The 15,920-nt window shown below is 33.7% G+C and overlaps 1 protein-coding gene across 1 annotated transcript; it reads left to right on the top strand.

Annotated features, from left to right (window-relative positions):
* The first annotated feature begins 5,551 nt into the window (after nucleotides 1-5,551).
* LOC123890476 (glycine-rich protein 23-like) lies at nucleotides 5,552-6,318 on the top strand. The gene has a single exon (XM_045940083.1). It carries the CDS (start codon nucleotides 5,650-5,652, stop codon nucleotides 6,043-6,045), a length of 396 nt encoding a protein of 131 aa, XP_045796039.1. The 5' UTR covers nucleotides 5,552-5,649; the 3' UTR covers nucleotides 6,046-6,318.
* The last annotated feature ends 9,602 nt before the right edge of the window (nucleotides 6,319-15,920 follow it).

Below are 15,920 nucleotides of genomic sequence, written 5' to 3'. Positions count from 1 at the left end.
TACATACTGTTTTTATTTTATTTGCGCTTGTGACACTTGGGAATTTTTTCACCCCTACACTTCTATAAAAACCACACATTTAAAAAAAAAACAAAAACCTTTGGATAGGGAAAAACTGTTTTCATTTACAATTGGACTATATATATGTTCAAACTTTGATATTTGTTGTGTTTTGGATGGTTGAAATTTTTTGACCTATTTGCTTTGCGTCCCAAATTCGAGCCTTCTTTATAGCTTTGCCATGGTCAAGTAATCATGGCTTCGGAGTACACACTAGTTTACCTGCTGGTAAAAGAATTAAAATGATCAATAATACTTAACAAGTTTAAAGTAGGGGTGTACATGGATTGGGCAAACCCGGTCGACCCGGTCAAACCCACCCAATTCAACCCAAAAAAGTGGGTTGGGTCGGGCAAGTGGGTGAATATGGATTTCAAAAATGAAAAACCCATTAAAAAAATTGGGTTTCGGGTAAAACCGGACCCAACCCAAAAAACCCACTAACCCACTAGTGCTATGTTTTTTGAATTTTATTTATGAAAATACTAAAGATTTTTTCATTTGATTATTAAATATTTTTATATTGAAAATAAGTTATACTATTTTTTACGAAAATATAAAAAGATTGAATAATTTTTATGAACAAATATAATAATTTTTCGCATTATTTTTTTAAAATTTTAAAAAATTGAATAATTTTCATAAACAAATATAGTGATTCATGATTTAGTCATTTGATATTAAAAAAAGCAAAAAAATCATTTGGATAACACGCTATCCAACCCGTAAATTAGTAGATTTATACAAAAAAAATGGTTGATTATTTTTTATAGTGAAAAAAAGTTACCCTATTTTTCAAGAAAATATATTGATTGAGTTATTTTTTATGAAAAAATATTATGATTCAACATTTAGATATTTAATATAAAAAATAGAAAAATAATTTGGGTAACCCACAACCCAACCCAATCCAACCCGAAAATTAGTAAATTTACCAAACCCGGCCCAATGTTATAACGGGTGGTTATTTTACTAAACCCAACCCGGAGTACCATATGTGGTTTGGGTTTTGGTTTTGGCCAAACCCAACCCAATCCGGCCCACGTACACCCCTAGTTTAAAGTCGTTTTGTAAAGTCGAAACAACTTGCTCTGGCCTGAAAATTTCAAATAGCCAATGTTAACATTAATTTTAATTTGTTATTTTTTCTTGAAAATGAGAATGAAACATGAGACCACCGTTGTTACTTATGCTATGGTTTGTTTTAGAATTATTAAAAAAAAAGTTTAGTTCGTTTGCAAGTTTTTTTATCAACTCATTGTCAAAAAAACGGATTTAGAGTCTTGGATAAGTCAAATGATTTGTCTTAGAGAGAATTCATAAACTACTTGAGTTCAATATTTTCGTTTATAATTTTAATCAAATACAAAACAACTTTAAAAAAAAAAACTCACCGTTAGTCTTGGGTCATTATTTTGAGAAAATTCCTATACCTAGGATATCCCATTCTCTAGCAAAATATGTTAATTAGAGTAATGCTGAGGGGTGTGGTTTGAGGATATAACCCTTCTTTAAAAAAGTGTATCTATCTTACTTGGGTCTTATTTGGCCCTATTTTTTTTTCTTCAATATTCACATTTTTTTTCTTTGTCGGGTAGTTTAGTAACTTGAATCATAATTGAAAGTACAACATGCCAATGACTAACCTGTGTGAGTGATGGTTTGGGAAACCAACTCAACCACACGGACACCTGGTAGTGACTAGATTCATACATTGTAAATATGAAAAAGTGCGAAATTTGGAATTCAGATTTCACTTCTCGAATACTATTTTTGATTGCTATTAACTATGTTACCTTAACGAGACTTAATTGTATCTTATTTCTAAAGAAATAATGGCCCTTAATAAACCATTCAGATATGTGTCCTTCTAACGAGTGTCTCGGGGACGAGAAATTCTTAGGTGAGTCATCACCTAAGCATTAATGATTAGGCACAACCAATAAAATTCTTACAACTCATTAATATATTAAATAATTAATAGAATATTAATAAAATCAAATCTAACCAAATATGGAAAATAAGAAGAAACAAAAAAAAAAGTCATGAAACCAAAAAGATTTTTTTTTCGCCAGATTAATAGAAATAAGAAGAGAAAAGCTATATTTTTTTTTTAGTCTTATATTTTTTGAAAATTCAAGGGCTATTCAAATGATTATGGTTCATTTGATGACAAATAGCATATTATTTTGATAAGTTAACTTATAATAGATGGACTTATATAGAATACCGTATAATATATATATATAAGCTAGTTGATTCAATTTGTAGTATTTGATAAAATTAACGGTTGAATTAGGTTATAAGTATCAAACGACATAAAAAAAAAAATATTTAATTAATATTTAATTTTTTCTAGTAAGAATCTCGGAGAAAATGTAATAAGCTATAATCAAATTGAATTAGTTAATTAAAATATGTGCACATATCTAGTAAAAAAAATTATAAGCTCGTGAAAAAAATACATACGATTTATAAAAAAAATAAAAAATAAAGAAGAAAAAAAAAAGAATATGTAAATACAACTAAAAAAAGAAAAGATTATATATACAGAAGAAAATACAATATTATTTTTTTGGAAAAACAATTTTTTTTTTAAAGAGTGAAATGGGCACAAAGAGTGCTACATTCACTACAAAAAAATTCTGACACAAAGAAAGCACCAATACTACCGGCTATTCACTACATAAATTGCTAGGTCATCGTTTTGACAATGATCTAACTATATTAACATTGAGCTATACTTTTGTGTAAAAAAAAAAACATTGAGCTATACTTTTGTGTAAAAAAAAAACATTGAGCTATACTCTATTAATTATTTCCCTTTTTTTTTAGATTTGTCCAGATTTGATTTTATTAATAATCTATTAATTATTTATAATTATTTAATATATTAATGAGTTGTAAGAATTTTATTGGTTGTGCCTAATCATTAATGCTTAGGTGATTACTCACCTAAGAATTTCTCCTTGGGGATACTTTTTAAACATTCTATTTAAAGAAAGGGTCTTGTTAACATGTGCCCTTAAGGCACATGTTAAGATATACCAAAATAGAAATTCAACATTTAATGATAGAAGAAATTTAATGCTTCAAAAGTCAAAATGCACAAATTAGCATTTAATAATTTCTATTTTTACTTCCTTAACATGTGCCTTAAGGGCACAAGTTAACATTCTCCTTAAAGAAATAATTTATTCTAAAAGTAAAATAGTTCAATTTATATATCCATAAAAGATTCACAAAAACTTATTTAAGGTGTTTTGCAAATAGAAAAGAAAAACCCAGTTCATACCAAATGTATTATTATCTCTTTATAGGAAAATGTGTGCATGTTTTGTTTTTATTTTAGCATTATATAAAGAGTGCATGTTTGATTTTATTCAAATCTCGGTGTTTTTACTCCTTCAACACTCAGCTTATACTGATTGTGATATACCCAACCCTTATTCATACTAAATTTATACTAGTATTTTTTTTTTTTACTGTTTGTAGAGTGTACAAAAACGAAAGTCACGTGAAGTATTCAAAACCATCTTCCCAACTGTGTAAATACGGAGATGGAGTTATTAATTGTTGAAATTTCCAGTACTCTAAATCTTGGCCACGTTGCTTCTTTGCCCCCAAATCCAACCCTATATCTTGCCTATAGATATAGGAGTAATTGCTTTGCAACTATTCAACCATTCTTTGTTTGGTTTACAAAAGAAAGTTAGAGGAAAAAAAATAAGACTAAAGAATGTTTTTTTTAAGGAAAGACTAAAGAATGTTGTAGAAATGGAAGTGAGTAGAAAAATGAGATGATTTTTTTTTTATAACAAATGAGACGATTTTTATATTGTTTAGTATGATTGAAGTGGAAGAAAAGTGAAAGGTAAAAAATATATGTTTAATAAAATGACAAAAATATCCTCATGTACTATTAAGTATGTGTGATATTGATAAGACAACACTATCTTTTTTATGAAAGACAATGTATGTTGTTTTTATTTAAATATCACACCATCATAAAAATACGTGATAAAAATAATTGTGTTAAATTCACTCAAAATAATGGAAAAATAAAAAAATTAACATATGCGAAAGCAGCGAAGGGTAGATTTGGAATAAAGAACAAGTCTGCTGGTTTCAAACTTTATTCTCAATTGGGGGTAGAAAGGATTTTTGTGGTTCTCGTAGTCATAGTTATATTGTTCTTTCCTTCCAATTTTCTATTTCTACTACAACTCTCTACAACGGAAAATTAATTGGGATTTAAGTTTTCCCCTCCCTTAGTTTCTTTCCTCATACTTTCTAGTCAACCAAACAGTGTGTAAAGCATACTCCATGTGGCAAGGCCCCATCGATACGGGTGGATCCCATTCATAACTCTATAGTTAGAGCATCCACAATGGACCTACTCATTTTTGAGTACTTAAGTGGGCCCCACATGTACACATCATTCATTTATAATTTTTTTTAATAATAGTACATAATAAGTACATAATCTCTCCAACCCAAAACTTCTTCAAAAGTTCTAAATTGGTCCCACTAGTAGCACATCTATCCAATAACTCAACATCATTTTAAATGGGTCCCACAAAAATTATTTAGGTACTATGTCTTATTGTAGAACTAGTACCTATTAGGTACAATTTTACTTTTCCTCCAATGGGAGTACCTATTAGGTACTAGTACTTAAAAATATAAGTACCACCATTGGAGATGGTCTTAATTTGTGTACTATAACACACTAATTAGAAAAATGTTATTTTGTAAGAATTATAGTCTTGGCAAAAAGAAAAGGAAAATGTTAAACAATGCCCCCGGGGCACTAGTTAAGGATACAAATATAGAAATTTTATCTCGTAAATTGTGCATTCAATGTTTTAATGATGTGAAAAGTTATTCTCTCTCATCATTAACTTTATCATTTGTTTCCTTTTTTAGTATACTTAACTAGTGCCCCAGGGGCACTGTTTAGCATGACCCAAAAGAAAATAATCATTTATTTTTTGAAAATGAGAAGAATCTTATATATATATGTGGTATTAAACACTCATAAATTATAATCACTCTTAGTAAATAACAATACTCTATACACTAACAACTTGTATGTTATTGTATAATTTATCATCTTGTATATATTGAACATACTTGATGAACAAGAAGTTATTTTAGTATTTTAGATCATTTGTACCTAATAAAAAGTTATTTTATGATTTAGTAAAAAATAAAAATTTCAATTTTTGTTTAGTCTTTAATTTTCCTCCAATTTATCCAATCCAAAAAACAATTTTAAAATTAAATACACAATCCAATTAAAATTATTTTATCTAAGTTTTACAGATTATAATACACCCAAAATTATTTTGTCTTTGGAATTGGTAATGACACCAAGGTTCTGCAATGACATTAAATTTCATTTACCATGCTCAACTACCCATTCACCTATCAGGTCATAGTATTTTCCCTATAAAAAGATACTCCCCAAACACACTTAGCCACACAAGTTCTCAGGGTAACACACAAAAGGGAGAGTAGTATTGAGTGCAGTTATTATCTTACATTAATTCCTAGTAAGTTGGAGAGAGAGAGAGAGAGAGAGATATGGCTAAGAGGTGTATGATTTTGTTGGTTCTTGCTCTTGTTGTGGCTGCAAGTGCAAGAAACATACCAAGCGATGCAGGTGTGAAGGACCAGAAGAACTTCGTGTCATTTGGTGGTGTTGGTGGTTATTCAGGAATAGGAAGTAATGGACTACCTTTTGGTGGAGCTGGAGCTGGAATCGGCGGTGCTTTTGGTAGCGGCGGTGGTCTTGGAGGCGGAATCGGTGGCTTAGGTGGAGTTGGCGGGGTTGGTGGTGGTGCGGGTGCCTTAGGGGGAGTTGGCGGTGTTGGTGGTGTAGGTGGTGGTGCCTTAGGTGGAGTTGGCGGTGTTGGTGGTGTTGGTGGTGGTGCCTTAGGTGGTGTTGGTGGTGGAAGTGGTGTTTTTCCTTCCCCTTAAGATAAACAATCCATGCATGCATGCATGGAGTTGTTTCTTTGAAATTGTTACTCTAGTACTATTTCTTTAAGTATGGATTAATGTTGTGTACGTGTATTTATCGTTGAAGCATTCTAGGCTAGCTTGTGTTTATTTGATCTTGTTTATTAGTGAGGTTCGTGTCCTTTTGTTTTGGTGTTGATTATTACTTTATGTGAACCACTACGTTGTTTTATGGAATTCATATATTTCGTTTTGGAAGTAATGTGAGCAATATATTAGTTTAATTTTCTACTTTGTATTGTTCTCTTCCTATTTTGGCACAATCTCTCTCTTTGTCTTCTTCGTTCCAATTTATGAGAAAAAAAATCATTATTTTTTTTAAAAATTATAAGTAAAAAAATTAATTTTTATCAATTTTACAATTTATTTTGACTTATTCTCATGAAAATGAAAAGTAAATTGCATTTAATTTATTCTCTCTTTTTTTTTCCAAAATCAATAACCAATAAATAACTTATTTACATCACCCAAGAGCACATACATGAGATGACATGAGTTTCTTGGGTTCGATCTCTGACTTGGACATCAATGTTAAAACTCTTAGAGAGAGTTTGCCGCTCAAGGATTTGAAATCTCTCTAATTTTTTTTTCTCACGTTGGTCATGTTGAATATATATATCAATAATCTAAAAACATGGTATCATATATAGACATAGTTATTTGATTTAATTTGAATACATATATGTAGAAAAAAAATTAGGAAAGAAGGAAAATAGTTTTGGACTCGCAGCAGTGTACTTTAAATTATATTTCAAAAAGATTAATGCTATAAATTAGAGGATTTCTCTCATGATAACTCACGAATTTATTTCAACTTATTAAAATTCTTCTTGGCCGGAACACGCTTGGAGGGTGGCATCAATGCTATGGTTAGTCATTAAAACTTTTCTTAGGAAGAAAACATGTTTGGTGAGTGACTTTTATATTTTGCCATGTTCTTAGTTATCCCATTCTGTTAATTTTTTTAAAAAATTTACTAAACATTTATTTTCCAATATAGTTCAATCTAACAATTCCGGTCATTTATTTAACATATTCATGCAATTACTATAACCGTAGTAATAAGATCGAGATCAAACGATTCAAATTTTAATACTAATTTTGATAAAAAAATATCTTGTTTAAAATTTATAGATCATTTGATCAAGTGAACATATATGGTCTATAATCTAAAGGGTCAATTTGCAGAATCATAACTTCTTTTATGTGCTATTTTTAAGATTTACTAGTAGTGGTACTATTTTTATTTTTATTATAGTAAACGACAAAAACAAATACTGCTAATCTGCAATACTAGTACATGTTTGAAAATCAAACTATCCAATCTTTTGACAAGAATAAGAATCTGCTATACTAGAATGAGAGTTAGTTTGACCGGTAAATTCTGCAAACAGAAAGTTTGGTGAAGTACTACTACTAGTAGTAAAGATGCAATTTGCAGAATCATAACTTCTTACTATTCCATATTAGGAATAATTAACTTACTGTATCAAGTAATTAAACTCGGACCATATTGAGGATTTACTATTATATTCTTATATAGTACACAATATATTATACAACAAAAATAAATACCGTTAAACGTTGTTTTAAATTGCGGTTACAGTCGCGACTACGATCATTGTTGTTGTTGTGATATGCATTGTGGTTGTTACTTCGTCAACATTTGGTACTCTCTCAATAGCTTCAATAGTTCATTGAAAGCCTTTGATGTTTGTTTGCAACGTGAAATGATTTTAACAATAGTGAAGTCTGAGTTTACTCCATAAATAACTATTGAGACAGGCTTGAATTACAAAGTTAAAATACCGTTGAAAATAAGATTCTTAAATAGATATGAGGTATTTTGAAATTTGGGGTAATTTGGCTTAAATGCACTTCTGATCTTCTATTTTGATATTTTTTAACTTTTAATCCTCCATTTTCTAAAATCAACTTTTTGATCATCTATTATAGAAGTCAACATAATGGTTTGGTCCCCACCAATTTTAATGATATGGCACCTAGATGGCATTAGAGAACATGTTTAAAATGAAACAAACATGTCTAAAATTATCCGTCGCGTGCAGTTCCTAATGCGGTTACATTGCAATCGTATATGTGATTAAAAATTACACCACAATGGCAGGAGCATCAATGCCTTATTAGTTAGAATCATAAAATAAAGAATACAATCAAAACCTTTCTTTCTGAACGCAATACTACCCCTCTTCTCGAAAGCTTCGCGGGGCAGGGCCTCGTCTCGGGAAAGGGGAGAGTGGCCGAGTGGTCAAAAGCGACAGACTGTAAATCAGTTGAAGTATGGTATAATGTAATTGTGTAACTATCATATTAGCAATATTGCGATCGCAGTTGCGGTTTTGAAATCAAACTATCCAATCTTTTGACAAGAACATATGAATATTTTTCCCGGTGACTCTCACATATGGTAATAAAATGAGTTACTACTAGTTTGACTGGTATATTGTACAAGAGAAATTAAGTTTGGTGAAGTAGTAAATGGAGAGCAGAGTTGCTGGCCCGAGTACGGTAACCAATCGATACGTACTGCAGCAGATGCAGCAGCAGCTTCCGTGTTATATTTACTACCTGTCTGTCACGACACTAGCTACTGCCGACACGCAGAAAGGCAACTTGCATAGTAGTCGCATGGCACGCCAATCGAATGATAGAATTCAAGTATACTCCGTAGGAGAGAATGAGAGGTGTTAACAGCAATACCATTAAATAACCATCAACTACTATCCATTCTTTGCTTCTAGTATTATCTTAGCCTGAAGTTTACTCTTTCAGTTAGAAATATAGGTACAAAACAATTTTTAGTTTGTTGAATGATTAATGAATGATTTATTGATTATTCAATAAATCAAAATTTGAAAAAGTTAATTTTTTGGCGAGGCCTACCCTTTCTTAAATTGAGGGTATATGTCCATCAGTCCATCAACCAATAAGAACAAATCACATAACTGAATTACATGTGGTACCCGCAAGAAACTTATAAAAAAAATTGAATTTGCACATGAGGAATTGCATATAACTTGTTCTCATTGGTTGATGGGTAAATACCCTCAATTTATGAAAGGATAGATTAGAAAAAACCTAATTTTATATTTAAAATTAGAGAGTTTGTCAAAAAAATTAAAAAATTAGAGAGTGGTAGTTTGGGGAGTGTTCTGGTAAAAACAAGGGGGTTTATATTATTGATTAAATGGTGTGATTACACTCAGTTCAATCCCAACAACCCTGGGAGTTTTATAAGTCAGAATTCGATCAGAACATAGGGGTTTGTATTATTCAAGATTGATAACTGATACAAGTATGTCGGAGAAGAAATTGAATCTCTTTACAAGAATGAAAATATGGTGGTTTCTCATGATGAGAGTGAGTCTATGTAGAATCAGTCAAAAGTTTTTTCTGTTCTCTTGAAGAAGATCCTATTTATAGGCAAAATATCTCCCTCTTGTTGCTTGATAACCGCCTTGCTTGGAGAGGAATTCATGGGTAGTGGGCGGTTACTTTCCTTCTTCTCCAAGCTTCTTCCTTCTTCTCCAAGCTTCTTCCTTCTTCTCCAAGTTTCTTCCTTCCTTTCCAAGTCATGGTGGATCACGCTTATCATGTGTTTTTCATGGTTGTTTTCACACTTCTCCTTTAGATGCTCCCATTGGGCTTTTTCGTATTGGGCCTTAACAAATCACACCCTGGTCCATGGCCCGGTACACAGCCCCCCAAGCACGAGGCTTCAAGAAGGCGAAGTGCTTTTGAATGAAGTCACTTGGCAATTATTATGCCTCGATGTTGTTCTATGTCGCCCATTTGTTGCTGACTCATATTCTTTGTTTGCTTGTCGCCTTTTCCTTCCTTTTGTTGTTGATATTTCTTAGCTAATTTGTACGCCCTTCTATGACTTTTGTAACTATTTGTATGCCCCTTCGTGGCTTGAACAATTTACCCTTATTTGGGTTTCTATTAATTCCTTTATTTGCAATGATCTTCTTTCTTCATAATTTTGCGGATGAATTTTGCATTACGCTGTGAGGTAACGCCTTTTGTCGTTCTCGCCTAGGAAACTTTGTCCTTGCACCTGCGACATCTTCGACTTTCTATAATAATTGTAAATCAATAAAAATAACTTTATACCTGTTGTCTTTTGGCGTTATAATGAATAGCCTTGCTTTGGTTGTGTATAAGCTTCTTCTGGCGGTATTGATAATCTCGCCTTTCTTTGCTGTATCTTTTTCTGACGTACCCAACTCGTAAGACTTACAGGTAACGCCAAGGCCTTGCAACCTCGTATAATTTTTCTTTTTGTGACGCACCCAACTCGTAAGACTTACAGGTAACGCCAAGGCCTTTCAACCTTGTTTAATTTTTCTTTTTCTGACGTACCCATCTCGTAAGACTTACAGGTAACGCCAAGGCCTTTCAACCTTGTTTAATTTTGCTTTTTCTGACGTACCCAACTCGTAAGACTTACAGGTAACGCCAAGGCCTTTCAACCTTGTTTAATTTTGCTTTTTCTGACGTACCCAACTCGTAAGACTTACAGGTAACGCCAAGGCCTTGCAACCTTGTTTAATTTTGCTTTTTCTGACGTACCCAACTCGTAAGACTTACAGGTAACGCCAAGGCCTTGCAACCTTGTTTTAATTTTTCTTTTTCTGACGTACCCAACTCGTAAGACTTACAGGTAACGCCAAGGCCTTGCAACCTTGTTTTAATTTTTCTTTTTCTGACGTACCCAACTCGTAAGACTTACAGGTAACGCCAAGGCCTTGCAACCTTGTTTTAATTTTTCTTTTTCTGACGTACCCAACTCGTAAGACTTACAGGTAACGCCAAGGCCTTGCAACCTTGTTTTAATTTTTCTTTTTCTGACGTACCCAACTCGTAAGACTTACAGGTAACGCCAAGGCCTTGCAACCTTGTTTAATTTTTCTTTTTCTGACGTACCCAACTCGTAAGACTTACAGGTAACGCCAAGGCCTCTCAACCCTGTTTTATTTTCTTTTTCTTCAGAGCCCGCAACTTAATCATGATTGCTGCAAATAAGCTTTGATACATTAGAAGTTCAACAATAATAATATATGAAAAATAAAACAAACGAAAATGATACCGCCATGGGCGGTTTGTTGCGTCGCTCCTCGCCTAGCAAGAAAAACAATTATGTTTTGGCGTGGCGAGACTGAGTTCCATTGCGGTAGTCATCGCGGAATATGCTTCAACCTGAAATATTAGTTGGCGGCTTCTATCTCGCCGAGTGATAATTATTGAATTTTCATGTTAATTTTCCACATTTGTTCGTTGCCCTGCGCATGCGATGACGTTTGTCTAAGTTATTGAGATCTTTATAATATTTTGTTTTCACAAATTCTTCCACAGCTTCACTTCCTTTGTAAACAAATTCTGAATATTGCAAGTTGATCAACGGACAAAAGATCTTCCAACATCAAATAATTCATGCTCAAAGCTCCGTGATTACTGCTAGATGCATAATTTATACTCAAAGCTTGCGAATATCCAATTTCTGAAAAGTTAGATATGAGATAGTGAACGTGCTAAGCTAACAATGCTTAAGATATATAGGTATATTGTTTTAATCGAAAAATTCAATTTCACCTTATGAACCAAAAACAATATCACTCATAATCATAAATGGTGAAGAAACAAGTATATATAACATGACTCAATACATTGTGTAATTTTCTATAGCAGAATTTTTCTAAAATGTGCTATAAATTAAGGATGAAATTCACCAGAGTTTAGATTGATATCACCTGGATTGTGATCATTCAAGCTAGCAAATGATCCGATATAGTTTTCACTTGCGTTTAAAAAGGGCGATGAGCAAAGTTGCAGCACCAACGATCAGCAGCAAGATGGTGGCGTTAGATGGCAACGACGGTTCGCGGCGAGATGTCAAATTTAGATCCACATCATTGATTAAATCAAGTCAAAAATAAGTGAACCAAGTTAAAATAGACAAAATAGATGAATGAAACCAACTAAAATGGAAACACATGTTAGCACTTCATCACTCGTTTATAATGCATTTAATCTTTTCAAATACTGTGAATTACTTCTATGTACAACCTTAATAAACGGCGTTGGCAAAATAACATACAAGTGTTGACAACAATATCGTATTCAGAACAAATCTTAAAAGTAAATATATGTCTAAACAAGAGACTGAACATGTGGGCAACTAGTTAAATCGACGAGCAAAAAGATAGATTAGCTAACTATAAAAATATGAACTGATTATTCTTATAGTATGTAAGAAAGATGATTTGAAACTCGGACACGCTCTTGCTTTGCAGAAAACTCCAAGGCTAAATTTCATATATATTTGTATTATGATGAAAAATTCTATTGATACGTAATATTTGAAAGAAAGAAAAACTCTATGGGGTTACAAGAAAGCATCAGGATCATATTGATTCAAACGAGCGTTTATTATAAGAATCATATTGGCAGAAATAACAATTAATTCATTACCTTCTATTCATCAGAACATTGAAGCTTGTGTATAAATTTTAGTTCATCGAAAGTTAAGTGGCCAAATCTTATAAATGTTTTCAATCACAGAGAAGATAAATAGTATTTGATAATTATATATAGACCAAAGCACGAGTTAATTTTATGCATCTCGCCGTGACGCAAGGTGGATCCGAGGGCGAGGTTATAAGGATGCTTCCACAGACAACATTAAACTCACAACCACTCATAAATATATATCACTGACGCTAACACATTCTTAACCAAGATTTTAATAATCAGCTACTTAAACAAAATCGATAAACATAATCTTCTACATCACATGAGGAGTAATTAGAAGTACACGTGTTACCACATATTCTAACCGTTTTTACTGTGTTAAACACAAAAAGATTAACACAAATTTATCACATGACCAAGTCTCATGGAGATTATATCCTTTTTGATTATTAGTTTCATGTGGATTCCATTCCTTTTCTTATTTGACGGATCAAAACAAAAACATCAATCTATGATAGCAAATTGCAGCCAAATAAATTTAACCATTCTTGTCAGAATAATTCAGAGACATCGAAATAGAAATAAAGGATTGAATTCACCTGGGCGAAATCGGTTCACGTCGCCTCTAGTCGGCGTCGATAACACTGGTCTACTCTTCTTCGCCGCATATTTTCTTTCCTGTCGTTGGCGTGAGAAGACCCACACCTTCATTCTTGTTCGTGCCGTCGCCACTGTTTCTTTTGTTGCCTCCGCGTAATTATGGTTCCGCCAACCAAGATCATGACGTTGCGCTGGTGAATCTCTTAAGTAGAAGACGAGTAAACGGCGACACCAGTGGTTTCCGTGTTCTCCAGCCATGTGGAGATGTTTGATTTTTGTCTAGTTTGATGTGGTAGGCTGGGATCAAATGATTTTACCGCAGCCCCACGGTGGGCGCCAAAATGTTCTGGTAAAAACAAGGGGGTTTATATTATTGATTAAATGGTGTGATTACACTCAGTTCAATCCCAACAACCCTGGGAGTTTTATAAGTCAGAATTCGATCAGAACATAGGGGTTTGTATTATTCAAGATTGATAACTGATACAAGTATGTCGGATAAGAAATTGAATCTCTTTACAAGAATGAAAATATGGTGGTTTCTCATGATGAGAGTGAGTCTATGTAGAATCAGTCAAAAGTTTTTTCTGTTCTCTTGAAGAAGATCCTATTTATAGGCAAAACATCTCCCTCTTGTTGCTTGATAACCGCCTTGCTTGGAGAGGAATTCATGGGTAGTGGGCGGTTACTTTCCTTCTTCTCCAAGCTTCTTCCTTCTTCTCCAAGTTTCTTCCTTCCTTTCCAAGTCATGGTGGATCACGCTTATCATGTGTTTTTCATGGTTGTTTTCACACTTCTCCTTTAGATGCTCCCATTGGGCTTTTTCGTATTGGGCCTTAACAAATCACACCCTGGTCCATGGCCCGGTACAGGGAGAAAAGCCCAAATTGTACCGTGTGTAGAGTTGTTAAAATAGACTACTCGATCTATTTTGGGCCGGTCTAAGCGGGCAGCAGGCTACGTCGGGCTGGGCTGAAAAATCCGGATGAAAAAAGGATGAAAAACGAATTGAAACATTTTTTAAATCTAAAATGACATTTATTATAAGACAGAGAGAATATTGTCTATTGTTGATGTCAGTTTTTTTTTATTCTTTCTTCTTCTAATCAAACCGTTAGTACTAATCTGATAAGGCATTAAGTGTGACTTAGCTTGAGCATACCTAGAGGTAGTGGCAAAGCGCGCGCTAAAGCTTATGTGTTGTGCAAGTTTGTTCGTGTAATTGTGACTGTTCTGGTAAAAAACATAGGGGGTTTGTATTATTCAAGATTGATAATGGATACAAGTATGATTAAAGGAAAAATATTTTCTCTTTACAAGATTGAAAGAATTGTGTCTTTACAAGAATGAAAGTATGGTGGTTTCTCAGAATGAGAGCCTCTGTAGAATCAGTAAAAAAAATCATCCCCTTCTTCTCTTGAAACAGACCCTATTTATAGGCAAAAAATCTCCCCTTGTTTCTTAAGTAACTGCCATGCTTGGAGAGGAAGTCATGGGTAGTGGGTGGTTTATTTTCCTTCTTCTCCAAGCTTCTTCCTTCTTCTCCAAGTTTCTTCCTTCTTCTCCAAGTCATGGTGGATCATGCTTATCATGTGTTTTTCATGGTTGTTTTCATGCTTCTCCTTTAGATGCTCCCATTGGGCTTTTTCGTATTGGGCCTTAACAAATCACACCCTGGTCCATGGCCCGGTACACAGCCCCCCAAGCACGAGGCTTCAAGAAGGCGAAGTGCTTTTGAATGAAGTAACTTGGCGATTATTATGTCTCGGCGTGGTTCTATGTCGCCTATTTGTTGCTGACTCATACTCTTTGTTTGCTTGTCGCCTTGTCCTTCCTTTTGTTGTTTATATTTCTTAGATAATTTGTACGCCCTTCTATGACTTTTGAATATCTTGATGCACGCCATTTGTGGCTTTGAATATTGTTGTCATTGTTTCTTGGCGACTTTGAGCAAGTTGGCAAGTCGCCCTTCCTTCTTTTCCATCGTATTTGCATTTTCGAGCCAGCGTTGTCACCAATCTCGCCTCTTCGTCTTTCGCGGATCGCCTTTCCTTCTTGGAAACGAATTGAAACTTTGTGGCTAGTAACTTTGTTAGTCTATACTTCTGCTTCTTCTACTCAACATAAGTTTTTTTTTTTTTATTTTCTTTTGACATTCTATATTTGAAGATTGTAAGTAGTCTAGCGTAATCTGTCTCGCCACTTCTTTGTTGTAGTTGATTTTCGTACTGTCAGGCTTGCACGCCTTATTTTGTAACTATTGTTTCTTTGGAGATTTAGAAAGAATTGGCGCTGCTCGGAGTCGCCCTTCCACTGTACTTTGTGTTTGGTGTTGAAAATAATCTCGCCTTTGAAATTTTTAACTTTGAACCTGCAATGTCTTTAGCACTTTAAATATAATTATATATCATTTATGAATAACTTTATACCTTATGCCTTTTGGTGGTTGCAAATGATTTGGCGTTGTGATGAATCGCCTTGCTTTGGTTATGTATAAGCTTTTTCTGGCGGCATCAATAATCTCGCCTTTCTTCGCTGTATCTTTTTCTGACGCCCCCAACTCGTAAGACTTACAGGTGACGCCAAGGCCTTTCAACCTTGTTTTATTTTGCTTTTTCTGACGCCCCCAACTCGTAAGACTTACGGGTGACGCCAAGGCCTTTCAACCTTGTTTTATTTTGCTTTTTCTGACGCCCCCAACTCGTAAGACTTACAGGTGACGCCAAGGCCTTTCAACC

Source organism: Trifolium pratense, linkage group LG6 (assembly GCF_020283565.1).
Source record: "Trifolium pratense cultivar HEN17-A07 linkage group LG6, ARS_RC_1.1, whole genome shotgun sequence".
Taxonomy (NCBI): Eukaryota; Viridiplantae; Streptophyta; class Magnoliopsida; order Fabales; family Fabaceae; genus Trifolium; species Trifolium pratense.
The sequence above is the reverse complement of the archived record's forward strand: the minus strand, read 5'-3'. Positions and strand labels throughout refer to the sequence as shown.

Coding starts and splice junctions, on each gene's coding strand:
- LOC123890476 (XM_045940083.1), top strand. CDS start 5,650: ATGGCTAAGAGGTGTATGATTTTGTTGGTTCTTGCTCTTGTTGTGGCT.